This window comes from Eptesicus fuscus, chromosome 11 (genome assembly GCF_027574615.1).
Source record: "Eptesicus fuscus isolate TK198812 chromosome 11, DD_ASM_mEF_20220401, whole genome shotgun sequence".
In the NCBI taxonomy this organism is placed as follows: domain Eukaryota; kingdom Metazoa; phylum Chordata; class Mammalia; order Chiroptera; family Vespertilionidae; genus Eptesicus; species Eptesicus fuscus.
In genome coordinates, this window is record NC_072483.1 from 41,139,407 (window position 1) to 41,158,455 (window position 19,049).

Consider the following 19,049-nt stretch of genomic DNA (forward strand, 5'->3'; position numbering starts at 1 on the left):
AATCAATGATTCTCTCTCATCATTGATATTCCCATCTCTCCCTCTCCCTTCCTCTCTGAAATCAATAAAAATATTAAAAAAATAAACCAATAAAGATTAGTTCTTTGGAAAGAAAAGTACTAATAAAAAATTTAGATGGAGGAAACAAACAAATGAATAAACGGAGAACTGTCACAAAGGAAATAACTGTAGAAACAAAGAAAATACTTTGGCATATCATAAAAGATGACTTTGCACAATTCTATTAAAATAAAATTTTAAAGTCTATATGAATAATTTCTATAAAATAAAATTTAACAAAATTAATACTGGTTGAGCTGAATAATTGACTAGACCAATCTCTGGAGGAAAAATAAAAACAAAAGCAAAAACAAGAAACTTGTTCAAAAGCTACTATACTGGTAAGTACCAGGCCTACATCATTTCACAGAAGAATCAAACTTAACTTTTGAATCTAGATAATACCCAAACTATTTAAAGAGTTCTGTAGCATAAAAAAAAATAAGAGAAGAAACTCCAGATTATTTTTTAAGGAATTATAACATTGATATAAATATCTATGAACTTGCACATACACTCAGAATATTACAGAATCCCTATTGAATATCAATGCAATAATTTTAAATTCATAATTCATTTTAGATGAAGTTATTCAAGATCATATTACAAATAAAGTTCACCATGTCCAAATGTGTTTCCTTTTAGAGATACAAAGATGATTTTATATTAATAAACTTCATTTATAAAATTTACCACAAAAATAAGAAAAGAATAGTGCACCCATTTTGAGAGATACTGAAAGGCAAGTTACAAATTTCAGCACCCATTCTTAATAAATAATCAGTGGAGACTGTCTTAAAATTATAAAGCACATACAACTTAGTCCACATGCCATCATTTCAATTAATTGGGAACGTTGAAGACGTGCACACAAAATTTAGGAATTAGGCAAGATGCTCACCGACAACTTCTTTTTAATGATATGTTGGAGGGAATAGCTAGTACAATTAGAAAAAAATAAACTATTAGATGCATAAGAATTGTAAAGGTAGAGTACTCTATGAGAGTCAATATATAAGCCACTTGCAAACTAAGAAACATCACTAAGATAGTGGAATATAAAATGAACCTACTCAAAAAATCTGTAGCCTTAAAAATATGAAAGAGAAGATTCTGTTTATAATAGCTGCAGCAAAATAGTTAAATGTCAAGTAGTAAACAAAACAATGAGGAAATTTTAAAAGCACTCCTAAAAACACAAAAAATTAGACTTAAAATGAAAATACGTAAAATACACAATTTTGTATAGAATGACTCAATGTTATAAAGATTTTAACTTCCTTCAAATTAATTTATAAAGTTAATGTGAATTTAATAAAAATATCAAAGGGATTTTTTTTCTATATAGATATGTTGTTTCTAAAGTTCATCTAAAGTGTTAAGCAAGAAATAACTCCAAACCCCTAAAAATTCATATCAAAAAGAGCATTTCATGTCAGATATTTAAAAATGTGTTATTCTGAAGGATAACTAGACTAACAGAACAGAATAAAGTTGAGAAGCAGATGAAAGTACACAGGAAGTTTAGTATGTGATACAGGTGGCATCTCAAATTCTTGGTAAAAAGATGGATTTTCTAATCAATAAAAAAGTGACAGCCATTGATAAAATGATCAATTAAATTGATACCATGCACTATAAAACGAGCTAAACTTAAGTGTACCAGAGATCCTAAAACATAAAACCATACAAGTTCTAGATTAAAAATAACTTTACTTACAACCTTGGAGTGGGTAAAGCTTTTCTACTTGACTTAAGAATTCAGAATCAACAAGGAAAAAAGTTGATAAATTTAGCCAAATTAACAACAAAAAAATGCTTTTGCATGACAAAAATCAGGAAAAAAGGTAAAAAACAATGTATTTGCTGCAGAAGTGATTTGTAACTGATTCTAAAATTTGAAAGAACAAAAAAAGCAAAAAAAAAGTATGTAAGAAATAGTTGACAGAAAAAAATGTTTGTAGTGCTTAAATATATGAGCATCACTCATAATAACAGAAATGTAAATTAAAATTAATTGAGATACTACTCACCTAGCATAATGACAAAAATCAAGAAGACTGACTCACTCTGTTAGTATTGCTTTGGGGAAAATGTCTACCACACTGCTTGTAATAGTGTGAAATGGTTCAAACCATAAAGAGGGGAGTTTGGCAGTATCTAAAAAGATTACGTATGCACCTACACTATGACCCAGGAATCCCACATATAAAACCTAACCTAAGATGCTTTATCCAAAAATATACATATACACATATGGAAACATATATGCACAATTCATCCTGGCATTATTTGTAGTAGGCAAAGTTTGGAACAACCTAAATGTCCATCAGTAGGGGACTGGTTGAATTTACTATGGTATATACAAGTCAAATGGCTTTGAAAGCAGCTGATTGATTCTGTAAGGCACCAAAGTAAAACTTCAGCTATGGCTTTTTAAAATAGAAAGTTATTTTACTTAAAATGTAAACTTGTTCTGAGAACTGAAATAATGAATGAAGAGTATATTAAAATAATTACAACAGCAGAATATCAAGAACATTATGTACATATTACTTTTACTTACGGTTGATAGTTTTGACTGGTAATATTGGGTTTACCCTTTCTGGGGAAGCAGCATTTTCCTCATCTGTCACATATTCAAAGTTAATGATGAACATCATAGCCACACCCTCTTGATTTTTCACTGGAATTATGTGTGTGTTACAAATGAAAGTGGACCCTGAGGAAATGAAAGATGAGTGTTAGGTTAAAAATATGCCAACATTTTGCGGTATCGTCATATTAAAATTTTAATAAAACCATATAGAATGTTCTATCTTACATGATAATTAAAATTAAATAAATAATTATTTTATTCTTATTGTACATGCTTGTATTACAATAAATATATGTGCTTTTATTGCAATAAATAATGCAGTTATATGTTAAGCCACATCATGGATTTGCACAACCTTGATTCTTTCCTTCCCCAGGGTAGCTGGAACACTAACTTTGTATACATTTTCTTCCACCCCCAATTTTTACTGTAACTAAATACTAAATATCATTCCATAAAAATGGCATTATTTTCTATTTTAAAAAGTTATATAAATGATACATACATGTTATTTATAATTGGTATTTTTTTCAATTACAGTTTATATTCAATATTATTTTATATGAGTTTCAGGTGTACAGCATAGTGGTTAGACATTTATATAATTTACAAAATAACCCCCCAATAAGTCTAGAACCCACCTGGCACCATACATACTTATTATAATCTTAGTAACTATATTTCCTATGCTGTACTTTACATTCCCATTACTATTTTGCAACTATCAATTTGTACTTCTTGAAAAAATACTTTATTTTTATTTCATATTTTATTACATATATATTTACTTAAAAATGTGCCAGAAAGTATTCACAGGCAAATTCAGGTATTATGTTATGGAATAACAGAATATGAATTCTCATTTGTTTCACTCCCAATAAGTCAGACAGACCATAAAAATTAGTATATGGGAAAAGACATATTTTTCAACTTTCTAGAAAAAAATTCTTAGCCTTTCCTTATATATTTTGCTTAAATATGAATCTATATAAAATATGTGTATAAACAATAAAGATAACTCATTTTGTGCCATTTTGATTTTAGCATCAAAGGAATTATTTCCTTTTTCTCATTTACTTTCTTGGGAATAAACCAGTAGATTATTGACTCTCACATATGTTCCAATAATTGTTTATTTTTTTTTGCAAAATTCCCAATGCCCAAATTATAATAATTTTATTTGGTTTGTAACCTGTCAGCAAATAGGAACAAAACTTTGTCTATATTATTGTTTTAATTTGATCCCTTCAACCAAAATGTTGAAATTCTTTGATAAACACAATTATAGGGGTAATTAGATATATTTTATTAGGATTATCCAGAAATTAACAAAGGGATGATTTGGTTTACAATCAACAACTACCACCCATCCTTGAAGAGAAAACCCAAGATTCACGATTTAGAGAAGATAGCCAAGAAATTGACTTCCTTTAAATTAACTGAGTTCTGACTGCCTTCTTGGGTCTGACTTTTAATACAGAGTATAACCTCAAGGCAGGTTCCTCATATTTGTGTCATCTAAATATTTTTTATTGAGGTATAATTAAAGTATAACATTATACATATTAGTTTCAGGTATATAACATAATTATTCAATATCTGTATACATTGTGAAATGATCTCCACCATCTAGTTAACATCTGTCACCAAATAGTTGTAGAGGGCCGCCTGGGAGGCACCTGGGCATTTCCTTAATTATCATCAGCTGAACTCAGGGCGTAGGCCGAGTCACGCCCTGGGAACATGCTTCCCCAATGAGGCTGGACATGTTAACCAGTTCTGACTTCAGAGCAGCCCAGGTGTCAGCAGGGGCGGGTCTAGATATGTAAATCCAGTAATGTTGGGACCTAGTTAAGAATGCAAATGAGCTCCTTTGATCCTAAGTTTTGGTGTTACTTCCTGGATTTTGGGGATATAAGATAAACCTGCTGGGTGGCTCAGGGTCGTCGTCATGCTGCCTCTCCATGAGAGAGGAAAGATGGCGTCCCACCCAGCCCCAGCTTCATGAATCTATTTCTGCGTCTTGTTTTCTTTATTTCTATTATTTCTCAATCCCTGGCCGCCTCCACTTAGAATTGGTTCCTTCATCTCTCTTTCCGAGCGGGACACGGAAAAGGGAGATCCCCGCCATGTTTGGCCCCCGCCGCATCAGGCCCCTGCAAATAGTTATATTTTTTCTTTTTGTTCTTGTGATGAGGACTTTTAAGATCTGCTCTCTTAGCAATGTTTAGATATGCAATACAGTATTACTATTAACTACAGTATATAGTTACCATGCTGTATATTACATCCCATTATTTATTTATTTTATAGCTGAAAGTTTGTACCTTTGACCCCCTTTACCTATTTGTTTATCCCTTGCACCCCCTTCCCTGGCAACCACCAATCTGTTCTCTGTGTCTATGAGCCTTTTATTGGTTGTTGTTATTACTGTTTGTTTTGTTTGTTATAGTCCACATGTGAGATCATATGGTATTTGTCTTTGTCTGACTTATTTCACTTAACATAATGCCCTCCAGGTCTTGAATAATTTTTTTTTTAGTCATGGTGATAGAAATCTCACAGGTTAGGGCTTTGTTTGGGTTCAAAAGTATTGTATGTTTAAAATGCAAAAACTCCAGAAAGATTTCTCATTCAAGTAATAGTGTATATTTTGATTGCCTTTATTTTTTTCGCATTTTAAATTAGATTCATTGGGGCGACATTGGTTAATAAACTTATAGAGGTTTCAAGTGTACAATTCTATAATACATCATCTGTATATTGCATTGTGTGTTTACCCCCCAAAGTCAAGTCTTTTCTGACATCACAGGAAAATAAAAGGACACCAAGATGCTAAAGACATGGGTAAAGGCAAATAGCAGGATTTAGTTGGGGGCTCCAACATCCAGGAAGGCCAATGGATACTAGTATTCCAAAACTGTGCCCCATCTATACTTTGAAAACAAAATGAGTATGAGAAAACTCTTTCCTTTCTCCTCACCCCTATAACATGGCTCCTGCTGCCAGAGCTGAGAACAAAAGTTATTGCTAATATTTCTATAGCCTGAGACATCACAGGCTTTTGAGGGTGGGCCTGGAGATCTAATTATTATTTATGAAATTATTTCTATGGGTGAACATATTCTAATTTCCAAGGAACTCATTTATAATAACACTTTTAGAACATGGACTTTGAAAGTTGGAGAAGCACAAGCACTAGTTATGATTCAGATTTGAAATGTGGATAGCATCCCAAATTTGTAATGTAGAATACTTAATTTATAATTATTTTCATATTTTCTACAAGTGTGACCATGGTTTTACTGATGTGGGAAAGTGTGTTTTAGGAATGACATGTTGAACCCTCACAGTCTTCAGTTACATCCTTAATTTATTTAATAAAATATTGAGCTAGAACACTTGTCACAGTTGCCATGGTAACAAGCAGGATAACTTTAGTAAACAGAAAATAAGCAATTTAAGACTGTTCCATTAGAACTAAAAATAGAAGTGCTTCAGGCCAGGCATCACTACAAATTGGTTAAACAGAGAGTCAATGGAGATGCTAGAAATAGCCATTATGTATTTTGCTAATGAACCAAAATATATATTGATTTTATCACTTAAAATGACATATCTTGGATCATTTCGTGAATTTGCAGATTTGTTACTTAGTTTGAAATTTTTACATTTGAGCATATTGCTGACTGTACAAAAAAACATAAAGCACAGATTTGTGAGAAATCAATCAAGAATTTGAGGATAGAAATCTAACAGTTTTATAAGAGAGCAGAGTAATTTTGTTTACAGTAGTCTTAAGAGGGAAAATAATTTTTTCAATACTAATGTTTGTAAATTTATTGTCTAGTGCTAAACAAATCATAAAATTACAGTGCTTTATTAAAAAAAGTTTATATGCATTAGCCCAAAAGCATATTAAATAAGTATAATTATCTTAGATTTACTGCCCGCTACTATTGTTTCCTGAATGCTTCTTCTAAAGTTAACTGAAGACTTGTATTTCCTTTTTTTCTCTTTTAGTTTTTGGATTTAATATATCCATCCATCTTTCATAGCCTTATGGAAAGCAGATATTGAAAGGAAGTACATGTAATTTAGAAAAGGAGACTCAAGTACATCTTATAGGGCAAAAACATTTTAGCTTGCATAATTCTACAAATTCTAAATTCTGTTAAGCTATTACTTTGTAAAGTAATATTATCCTAAGAAGTCACTACAGTGTGATTCTAAATATTTTTCTTGAATACAAAATTAGGAGCAAGAGATATGGAAATATAATTCAACCAACACTAATCTAGCAATGAAGAAAAAGTAGTCACATTTAATAATGCATAAAAAGGGAACTAAAAAAATCTAGAATAAAAAGTTCAGTCCTTGTTAAAATTAACCTTGCATTCAAATAAAATTAATGTTATTAATAAGCTTATTTACAATAACATTACCCAATAATTATAAAGTTATATTTGCAGTGATACTAATGTTATTTAGAGTCATGTTCACTTCTCTATTGTCTCCTGAGTGGGAGACAATAGTAGCTTCTAACAGGTTCTTATTCTCAGAGTGCGAAAGAATGGGTAGGAAGAATAGTGCTCATTTTAATAAAATGTCTAGAATGTTAATTTTTAACTGTAACCACAGAGCCAGCAAACTCGGGGTGATCTGAATAATTACTTCTTTATTAATAAATTGGTGGCATACTCCTAGCTGCATTTTATTAATTTCCCCCTTTATTTTATTTTATTATTTTTAAGGCCGGGACTCTTCCCTTTGAGCCGTAAACAAAACAGATGCATATCCTTGCCATTGTGTAGTTTACAATCTAGTGGAGTTGGGAAAGACAGAAATAAATAAGTGAAATACATAGTAGATTAAATGGTGAGAAAAATCATAGAATATTATGAAGAATATAGAGAAAGAGGATAGTGAGTGCCAGGAGTAAGGAAAAGTTTGGGCTGACAAAGGAGAGCTATTGGATGGAATGAGGAAGGGAACTGATAGGCTCTGGCCACTCTAAAGACATGGATACACAAAACACTCTATGTTAGTGTAGTAAGCAACTTCATTCAGATAGACTAATAGTATACCAGACCATACAGTATAGCTGGGGAGTGATAGCTAATGCTTGAGCAGTAGGATGTCACGTCCTGATAAGCTTTCTATGTTCTTGGAATTCAGTCTTTTGGTGTTGGGATATAGTGAATTGTTTTAACTGTGAGAGTATCTTCAGAAGTATTTTAGTGTAGAGACAGGACATGGGTGGTTTTAGGTACTAGAGTTATCTTAAGAGAAAAGCAAGTTCAAAAGATACAGGAGCTGTTTATTTGATTGAAGAGACAGAAGGCACATTTAGAAGACTGGCTTAATTAATTCTTATACAATATCATATCAACAAGAATAAATGGAGTAGAAGCTCCATTGAGCACATATAGTCTCTCCGGCCTTGTGGATTGGGTTAAACTTGACTACTTGTGGGAGACAAGCATCCTAATACTTGCCCATTTCTCTTATTTCATCAGTCTCCTGCTTAAGCCTGATAGAGTCCAGTCAAAGCATATAGAGAAACTCATGTGAATTAATAAAAACATTTTATACAGAAGCATTATTAACAAAAGGACTGAGCTGTGCATCTGATAATACATTAGGTTTCAAGAAATAACCTTAACACAATCATTATCAACATATATAGATTTAACATAACAATCACCAATATAATTTAATCATGACAATTGTGAACATATTTAGATAGTTGATATAGTTGTTGGAATATCATGTGACAATGAGTACCCTTTTGAAATTTCCAGGGGAGATTATTTATATGCATTTCATTTGAAAAATAAAATACTAACCTAATTTACACAGGTCTGGCTGTCAGATTCTTGTTCTGTGTAGTAGTATTAGCACTCTCTCAGATTCCAACAGCATGAGTGATTTATTTTAATTACTTTTAACATGAAATGATTTTAAACATTTAGAAAATAGTGAGGCAGTGCCGGTGAGTAGTAGCTCTGTTTAGTTGGACAGACCTGGCTCTGCTATTATTTTCTGAGTGACCTTGGGCAGACTGCTTACCATCCCCAAGACTCAGATTCCTCATCTATAAAATGAGAGGAGGTAGAGAGTATACCACCTGATAGTGTTATTAAGAAAGTGAAATTAGATAATTCATGTAAAGTACTTAGCATGGGCTGGAGTATAGAAAGTGAGCAGTAAATCAGCGTTATTATTATTTAGTGGGTGGGAAAATAAATTTCTCAACTTGAAATGGTGTTTAAACTTCCTTCAAACATTTGATGATGACATTGAGCCATTCAAATCCCATGGAGCTCCCAAGATGAACTCATCAGCTTATCCCCTAGTTTTTAGATGAGAAGGTTCATCAAATAGCAATTTGAACAGGAAGAGGACATAGCAGAGGGAATTTCCTTTTATCAGCTAGTGTCTTAAAAATGTCCTGTCTACCTGTCAGTGACAAGGCCTTTGGTTTATTTGCTATATTTCTTCTGTCCCTGTAGACTGTCTTTCTGCCTTTAAAAAGTGTACTACATACTAGGTAACTTTTATGATAGCAGAACTCAGCTGCTTTTGGCAAGCTCCATAGTCAGTAGAATTTGTTATATAGTAGAAATGTGTGAAACAATCTTTATTTCTGGATTTACTCTAGGAGTACCATAATCAGTATTTGAAAGCACATTTTAGCCAAAAGGGAACTAATAATAGCTAAGATTTATTGGTTGCCAGCCACTGTTCTAATGGCTTTATGTACCTTAATATTATTTACATCTTCATAAAATTTGATGATGACACCATTATCATCCCTATTATGCCGATTAAACGCCAGCCATGCACAGTCCCTCCTTTCCCTTGATCATTGGGCACTTTTTCCCTTCCTATCTTTGGGTCAGAATGCTTGGGTTCCAATTCCTTCATTATAATAACCCTGAATTCCATGAATTTTTAATTAGGTACATTCACTTATCTTTTTTTATCTTTCATAATCAATATTTTATAAGCATTTTTTATCTTTTACATATTTTTATCTTTATAAGGAATAGCCTGAGAACTAACACTCCTCCTGTGTCTTTCAGTTTTGCATAGTTCTATAGCCTTCCTTGCTTGGGCAGAATTCCCTTCTCCTGCCACCATCCACTTACCCAGCCTGCCAAATCCAACATTTTATATATTTATTTTTATTTTTAAATATAATTTTATTGATTTCAGAGATAGAAGCATTAATGATAGAGAGAATCATCAATTGGCTGCTTCCTGCAAGCCCCCACCAGGAATTGAGCCCGCAACCTGGGCATGTGCCCTGACCAGGAATCGAATCCTGACCTCCTGGTTCATAGGTTGACACTCAACCACTGAGCCATGCTGGCCAGGCCCCATCTTTCATTTTAATCCATTCAGTCCTATACTGCTCATGACCATTTTCCATCTTCTCTCTTTTTTATCAGCTCGGGGTTTTCTAAGAATAAAGGTGCTATACGCTACTCCCTTAACCCCTATACATTTAATTTACTATTACTGTTAACATAATTAAATCATAGCTACTATTTTATGAATGTTTTCTATGTGCCACATGTTTCTCATGAGCAATTATCTTAGAGAAGTTTTTCTGTAAATAGTAGAAGAGCATTTGAACCCAGACCTTTGCATCTTTTACTGTCTCCTACATCAATGTTTCAGAAGCAGTGAGATGGAACATATGTTACTGGAAAGCCTTTCTCTAATTAACCCAGCTTGGGAAATGTCCTCCTCTAGTAGATGCTCAATGAGTATTATTGTACTAGAGGCCTGGTACACGACATACGTGCACTTGGGGGGGAACTGGGCGTGGGGGTCCCTCAGCCAGTCCTGCACCCTCTCACAGTCTGGGAGCTCTCGGGGGATGTCCGACTGCCACGAGGTGGGAGAGGCTCCCACCACTGCCACTGAGCTTGCTAGCCATGAGCCCGGCTTCTGGCTGAGCGGTGCTCCCCCTGTAGAAGCACACTGACCACTAGGGGGCAGCTCCTGCGTTGAGTGTCTGCCCCCTGGTGATCAGTGTGTGTCATAGTGACCAGTCGTTTGGTCAATTTGCATATTAGCCTTTTATTATATAGGATTAGAGGTTTGGAGAAGTTCTAAAAACACAAGAATATTCACTTAGTTTAATACAGCAGTTTCCAAATTTATTTGACTCTGAAATCCCACTTTAGAGAAATTTGTGATTACATCTAGCTTCTTGGAATGTCATTGAAAACATGGAATTGTGTTATGCTCCCTCCCTGTTTCAGAGACATTCTTATGAGGGGGAGGAAAGTAAATATCACAGTTCACCTTGACGCTTGATGGAGAGGGAGGAACTACCAGGAACAAAGGGCTGGAGCAGGAAGGGGAGGGAATGGCAAAGGCCAGGGTCACCCACTCTATCTATTTTTCTTGGTATCAGGTTCTGATCTGAGCTCTCAGAAACCGAACTAAAGAAGCATTGTCATATTTCATCACATATCTTGCAGTAATGATTTCACTATAATCTAGCTCTAAGTTGAAAGGCCATCACTAAATAAAACACAATAGAGTGTTTCACATCCTAGGTCCAGTTCATACCATTTGATAGAGATCAGGTTTTAAAACATAAAAGCCCTAATTCAATAATCCATTACTATTCTGTACATTAAGTACATGAGATAACTCTGACATCTGCCAGGAAATATTTTCACTGTATTCTCAGGAGTCTTTCATATTCAAAATCTGGACACATGTAAACTTATAATTATTTGTGGATCTTACATTTTTTTCATTGGTACATTCTCCGTTAACATTTATGCTCAGATATGAGGTTATCTTTATACTACAAACTTGATTATTGAAAATATCAAGTTCAGCTATTTTTCTGTAGTTGATAAAACACTAATAAATTATTTGGAGGTTGAAATTATAAATAAAAACTCTTACACCTGTCTGCCTCATATATCAGATTGTATCTTAACATGTACTATTATAATTACCCCATTCCAAGGCCTGATTTCTATTTAATTTGGGACTTTTTAATTTGAGTTAGTGTGTAGGAATATATGAGTGCTAATTTGCAACTCTATACTCAGTATCCAGGCAAGCCAAGTCTACATTTCTAATCAGGAACTTTGGGGTATGTTTGGGACATTTTTTAATACTTTATTGTTTTTACACACAAGTAAATATTTGGTTCAAATTTTTTTTTCATAAGACATAATCATGTCTCCAAGCCTCAAATGTAACTCAAGCCAGGGCACGCCATTAAACTGCCATTCATTCAGAAAAACTGCATAAACACTGAATCGCCTGAACTGACTCAGAATATGAGTGAATCTGCACATCACCATGGTAGACACACATTGCTCTCAAGGTCATACACAATTAGAATCCTGAGGCCAGTCACCATTGTGTGGATGTCATTGGCAACTAAGGCTGGGTATGCCATATGCGTGGTTTGCTCTGTTCATGGGGTATTCATGACTACTGGAAAAAAAAATTGTTTGCTCTCACTATGTTTGCAACTTTGGAGCAGAACTAAAGTTATGAATAATGTGAGTCTACTGCATATCTTAGAATGAGTACAATATATTTTAAATTAATAAAATTTAACATTAATATTAGGTATTTCTGGTGTTACAAGGTACTGCACCTAAAATTGTAGGATTTACAAACATGAATAAAACAGAGATCATATATATACTAGAGGCCTGGTACATGAAATTCATGCATGGGGGAGAGGGGTGTCCCCTCAGCCCAGCTTGCACCCTCTCCAATCCAGGACCCCTCAGGGGATGTCTGACTCCCTCTCACAATCCTGGACCACTGGCTCCTAATCGCTAACCTGCCTGCCAGCCTGATCACCTCTAACTGCCCCACCTGCTGGCCTGTTGCCCCTAAATGCCCCCGCTGCCGGCCAGGTCACCCCCAACTGCCCCTCTCTGCTGACCTGGTCGCCCCTAACTGCCTCCCTGCCGGCCTGATCACCCCCCAACTGCCCCCCTGCTGGCCTGATCACCCCCCAACTGCCCCTCTCTGCTGACCTGGTCGCCCCTAACTGTTCCCCCTGAAGGCCTGGTCAGCCCACGCAGCCTGCTGCTCAGTCGTTTGGTTGCCCCTCACTAACCCCCCTGCTAGCCTGGTCACCCCATGCAGCCTGTTCGGTTGTCTGTTCAGTTGCGATGGTCGCTTAGGCTTTTATATATAGAGATAATATCTACTCCTGAGAATGTGCTAGAATGCCTGAGAAGAGAACAAGTCATTCCACTCAGGAATGTGGAAGGTTTCATGGAGAAGCATCGGTTAAGCTGGGTCCTCAGAGATTGTGAGTGGAAATTGGGAGTGGAGCCATCACAAGTCGAGGGAACAGTATGAGCAAAGAAGACACAAGGTGACTCTAGGGAAAAGTGAGTAATGTGTGGCCCCTTCTGGGACAACTGATTTAATTACCCTCATGCCCTGTATTTCTGATTTTGATAACAACAACAATAACAAACAGCTGGCATTTATTAAACAATTGCTATGTGCCAGTTATCATGTTGAGTCCTTTACATGCTTCATCTTGTTTAATCCTCATAAGAACTTTAGTGAAGTACATACACTAAATACTTCCATTTCAGAGAAGAGGTTCCTGAGCCAGAGAAAGAACAATTAACTTTCCCCAAGTCACACAGCTAGTCTGTAGGACAGTCAGGATTCCCATCGGAATGATCTAACACATGCCATGGTCTGCATACAACATAGTGACGCTTTTATTTCTACTATTTATAGGTGATCCAAATGATCTCCGTCACACAGAGCTCTATGTTCTTCCTGGGTTCGACTTTCACACACACACCTTAGGGATTCTTGAGATACCCTCTACTTGAGATAGCACAAAAAGGCACATTTTCAAACAGCAACAAAAATTATTGGAAGCAGATCAGGCTTCTGAGAATCCTCTACAAGGAGTACAAACCTTGATGGGGTTAAAATTAGGGTCTATAGGCCTGTCTGGATACAAGTGATAGAAGCAGAAAAAGATAGAATTAAAGGTATTTCTCTAGATAACTTAGCCCTCCTTTCTTCTCAAAAAATTATCTTGTTTGACTGCTATAACTTGGGATTTTCATATTTATTTTTATACACCTAGACTATTCTTTTTAACAGCAGAGGAAGCAGGTGGGATGTCCCAGAAATGAGTGATAACAGGCCCTTTCTTCCCATTGGCAGTGTTGGTGGGGAACATCCTCTCCCAGGCTTTGACACCAAGCTTTGGGGCATGTGGCTACTACAGATGTCCCTTGCTCAAAGGCTGCTGAAGGCAAGAGCCTGCAGCAGATGCCTGATGGCAGGGCTTGCTTTGCAATAACTCATCTTGCCCTGGATATATTTTTCCAAATACAGTTGCACAGCAAGAGGGAGAGATGTTTTATTTCAAATTCATCCTGAGCACATTTATTGCTGCTTTTGTGTTTGACCCATACCAGGACTTATGACCTAGCCTAGTGATTTTTCAAGGCAACAGAGTAGTGACTGATATGGTCTAGCTGTACATTGAGAGAACAGAGAAAAATGTGGGTGGGGATAATATAAAATGTGCACAAAGCAACATATGGTTATATGAGGGGCAGGATATACTTTCTGTGCCCATGAGAGGCTATGTGCGCAGTGGTTAAACATGAATATTTGGGATCAGATTGTCAGGGGTTAATTCTGGATCTCCCACTTTCCAGTCTTTGACCTTGAAATAAGTTACTTAACTGCTCTAAGACTTAGTTTTGCCAACTGTAGAATAGGGATGATGATGCTAACCCACTTCATGGAGTTATTGTGAGAATTAAATAACCCAATATTTGCACAAATCTTAAAACATTTCCTTGCACACTGAAAATAATATTAACTATTATTATCATGATGGAATTATCAAAGAATAATTTTTCAGTTCTGTAGTCAATAAGTCATTAACTGGAAGATAAAGCCAAATATTTTTTAGGTTGGAGAAAGGGGAAAAATGTGATGTAATTTACCCATTTTTCTTATGACCATCTAACTGCCTACCTACACCCTATATTTTCATTCCTACTGGCCTCTAGTTATACAATTGACTTCTCAGGCCTTGCCTGAAATAAATCTTAACTGTGGTATTTTTAAAAAACTGGCAGATAAGTCCTATTTTGATTGGTTTTACCCATGACTATATTGGTAAAATATGTTGGGTATAAAAACTAGGGTTAACTTTTTGAGGAAACTCCATACTGTTTGCCACAATGGCTGCACCTGTCTGCATTCCCACCAGCAGTGCAAGAGGGTTCCTTTTTCTCCGCATCCTCGCCAGCCCTTGTCGTTTGTTGATTTGTTGATGATAGCCATCCTGACAGGTGTTTTGATTTGCATCTCTTGGATGATTAGTGACTTTGAGCATGTTTTCATAATCCCACTTCTAGGAATGTATCCCAAAAAAACAGAAACACCAATCAGGAAGGATATATGCACCACTATGCAGCACAATTTACAATAGCTAAGATTTGGAAACAGCCTAAGTGCCCATCAGCAGATGAGTGGATTAGAAAACTGTGGTACCTACATCTACACAATGGAATTCTACGCTGCTGTAAAAAAAAAAAAAAAAAAAGGAATTTTTACCATTTGCAAGAGCATGGATGGAACTGGAGAGCATTATGCTAAGCAAAATAAGCCAGTCAGAGAAAAATAAATATCTCATGATCTCACTAATTTGTGGAATATAATGAACAACATAAACTGATGAACAAAAATAGAACCAGAGACATAGAAGCATCGAACAGACTGTACCTATGAGGGGAGGCAGGGGGGTGAGGGGGTAAAAGATCAACCAAAGGGCTTGTATGCATGCATATGAGCAAAACCAATGGACACAGACAGTAGTGGGGGGTGAGGGCTTGTGCTTGGGAGAGGGGGTGGGAGGGGAGAGGTCAATGGGGGAAAAAAGGAGACTTATGTAATACTTTAAACAATAAAGAATTAAAAACACACACAAAACTAGGGTTAATTCCATTAGCTAAAGTTTAACTCTTCAGCTGGTCTAAACTGGAACCTCCATCTAAATACCAATGACTATTTTTTGCCTGATGACTTTGAAGTTCATCAGTGACTGCATCAACTGTTACCTCTCTTAGTTAATTCAAGCCCACTTAATATGAAGTTTCTGGAGATAAAGTCCTATGTCAGAGAAGTTTCTCTAAATAATGAAATTTCAGGCATTATGGTGAGCCAATGGGAGAGACATTTTAATGGCAATGGAGACTTTTATCAATCCTCAAATAATAAAAAAATAACTGAAAAAATATTAGATTGAGCATATTGGTGAAGTTTTAAATATACATTATATAATCACAAGCTAGGTTTATCTATACTGTATTATATTTCAGAAGAAAGATATTACAAGATTTAAGGTGAAAAGAATTAATTTCCTAGATTTCCCCCCTTACTATTGTAAATTGCTAGGGACAAAGAAAGGAAGCAATATTTTCTAGGATTAATGTTAAAAAGTACAAGGGAGGAGCCAATGTTTGGTCATCTCCTAACATCACTGGAAAAGACACAGCCAAAAGGTCTGTAACAAAAGTTTTGACTGACAAGAACAGATTGAATTGGTTTTATTAATATATATATATTTTAAATGCTGCTCCTTCTAAGAACTGCACCTGAGAAGCAACCAGTATTTCAAAGTGTCTCCATGTGGATTTCATGGAAAGCTTCCCAGGGAGGTAACAACAAGTTGCATCTTAATTGGAGAAGGCATAAATATTTCCAAAATCATTTCAGAAGCCAAGGTGATGTAGAATGTTTGGCAATATACTAGTAACTTGACCAAATTGCCTGTAATAGATTACTCTCCTCCATTATTATCCTATCTAATAAAAGAGTAATATGCAAATTGACCATCACTCCAACACACAAGATGGCTGCCCCCATGTGGTCAAAGATGGCTGCCCCCATGTGGACACAAGATGGCCGCCACAAGATGGCCAGCAGGGGAGGGCAGTTGGGAGGGACCAGGCCTGCAAGGGAGGGCAGTTGTGGGCGATCAAGCCTGCAGGGGAGGGCAGTTAGGGGTGACCAAGCCAGCAGAGGAGGGGAGTTGGGGGTGACCGGGCCTGCAGGGAAGGGCAGTTGGGGGGGACCCAGGCTTGCAGGGGAGAGCAGTTGGGGGGGACCAGGCCTGCAGAGGAGGGCAGTTAGGGGTGACCAGGCCTGCAGGGGTGGGCAGTTAGGGGCAAACAGGCTGGCAGGGGAGCAGTTAGGCATCAATCAGGCTGGCAGGCAGAAGCGGTTAGGGGCAATCAGGAAGGCAGGCAGGCGAACAGTTGGAGCCAGCAGTCCTGGATTGTGAGAGGGATGTCAGACTGCCCATTTAGGCCCAATCCTACTGGGCCTAAATGGGCAGTCAGATATCCCTCGAGGGATCCCAGATTGGAGAGGGTGCAGGCTGGGCTGAGGGACACACACCACTGTGCACAAATTTCATGCACCGGGCCTCTAGTTACAATCACATAAAGGGTACTTTATTTATTTTCAGATTATGTTTCAAATAAATATTTAGTTACTTATTAAACTAAATAACTACATATTTAGTTTAAGAACAGGAATTAGGCCCTAGCTAGTTTGGCTCAGTGGATAGAGTGTTGGCTCAAGGATCGAAGGGTCCTGGGTTCAATTCTGGTCAAAGGCAGGTACCTCAGGGTTTCTCTCTCTCTGTCTCTCCCCCTCCTTTTCATTCTTGCTAAAAATTAATGGGGAAAATATCCTAGGGTGAGGATTACCAACAACGACAAAAAAGGACAGGAATTAAAATTTTAATCATTGCTTGTTCAATCTCAGGCGTGGTGAGGTAAGGTGTCAAGTGCAAGGGTCTGTCTGCCACATGTTAATATTTGCTTATATCATGAATTCACCAATTAATATTTAATGAGCATCTATAGTGTATGAATTTGTGAGCTAGGCACTGAGAAACAAATATTTTTTTAAAAAAAATTTGCTTCCAGGACCTTTCAGTCAAGCAGTCATCTGATTCCTATATTGGACTATAATAGATCGTTTTATTGTTTATAATTATTTAATCATCATTTTGTAAAAGGATTAAGCATCCTTGATACATTGAGGCTGAGCTTAATCATACACTATGTCTTGGGCTAATGAAATGTGAGTGTAAATGGCATATATCAAATTTGAACAAAAATTTTAAGAGCCATTATGTGGTTCAGTCATTGTGTTTTCTCTCTGCCATTAGAACAATTGGTCTTGTCAATAAAGAAGTTTCTAGGAGCAGAGACAGACAACTCTTAGCTGCTTTAGTCTATGTTTGACAGGTGCAAAAATAAGCCACTTTTGGAGTGGGCTACTGAGATTTGGGACATAGCTTTGCCCATAGTGTACTGTAGTCTTCCAAAGGCGACCAATATAGGGACAAATTTGACAACAGCTTCCCAGGCAATTTTAATGACAGAAAGGTATTCTACCCAAGTGGTTTTCTGCCTTAAAAAATTATAGCAATTCTTACCAATTACACTGGTCAATAAAAACTGCATCTGTCTGACTCTATACCTTCTCTTCTGTGCCATATTGTCTTTCTAAGGTAATATTAATGATACTTGCCATAATAGAAGTATGCGCTAAAGTCCATCACTCTATTTGACTTTATTACATTTCAATCTTTCCAACAATTTTACAGGGAGGGCACTGTTATTATCTTCTGCATTTTATTTCTTTTCCAGGTTAAAAAGGTCAAGTAGTTTTCCCGTATTACATGACTGTCTTCCCTCTAATCCACTGACATTTCTCATCCTAGTTTCTTCACCTGCTTTTCAAACAGAAAAGCCTATGAAGGTACTGTGATGCAAAGAGAAGGGTCCTGAAGACAGAAAAACCCGTGTTTTAATCCCCATTACAGTTATGTGACTGTAAGGTCATAACTAACCTATCACTCAGCTTCCTGATTCATACAAAGTTTGATGCAGACTCAAAATAGAATGGTATGAAATGTCTTTATAAATTACACTAGTGACCCAATGCATGAATGAAGATTTGTGCAAGAATGGGCCTTCATTCCCCTGGCTGCCAGCTCTGCCTTTGCTCTGGTTGGAGCAGCTTCTCTGCTCCAGCCCAGAGCCGCCTTTCTGCCTTCCCACACTGCCCAGAGGCCCCGAGTGGCTGGGGTGGTGTGGAACACCTGAGTTGTCACCATGGCGATGATGCAAGCATCACGAAGGTATGGTCAATTAGCATGTTACTCTTTTATTAGGTAGATAGTACAAAGAATTACATGTACTTACTACAATTATATAGAATGAATGCTATTCCCTTTATATTAGATTGTCAGAAATGTAAACTGGCACATCCAGCATTATCCTCTCTAATAAAAGAGTAATATGCA

At 36.4% G+C, this 19,049-nt stretch overlaps 1 protein-coding gene across 2 annotated transcripts in view; it reads right to left on the reverse strand.

Moving 5' to 3' along the window:
* Positions 1–19,049, reverse strand: part of KCNH7 (potassium voltage-gated channel subfamily H member 7) — a 417,895-nt gene that overhangs the window by 146,172 nt on the left and 252,674 nt on the right. For both annotated transcript variants that reach the window (XM_054723107.1, XM_054723108.1), the window contains exon 3: positions 2,627–2,782. In XM_054723107.1, coding sequence (XP_054579082.1) covers positions 2,627–2,782 — 156 coding nt within the window. The remainder of the gene's footprint in view (positions 1–2,626; positions 2,783–19,049) is intronic.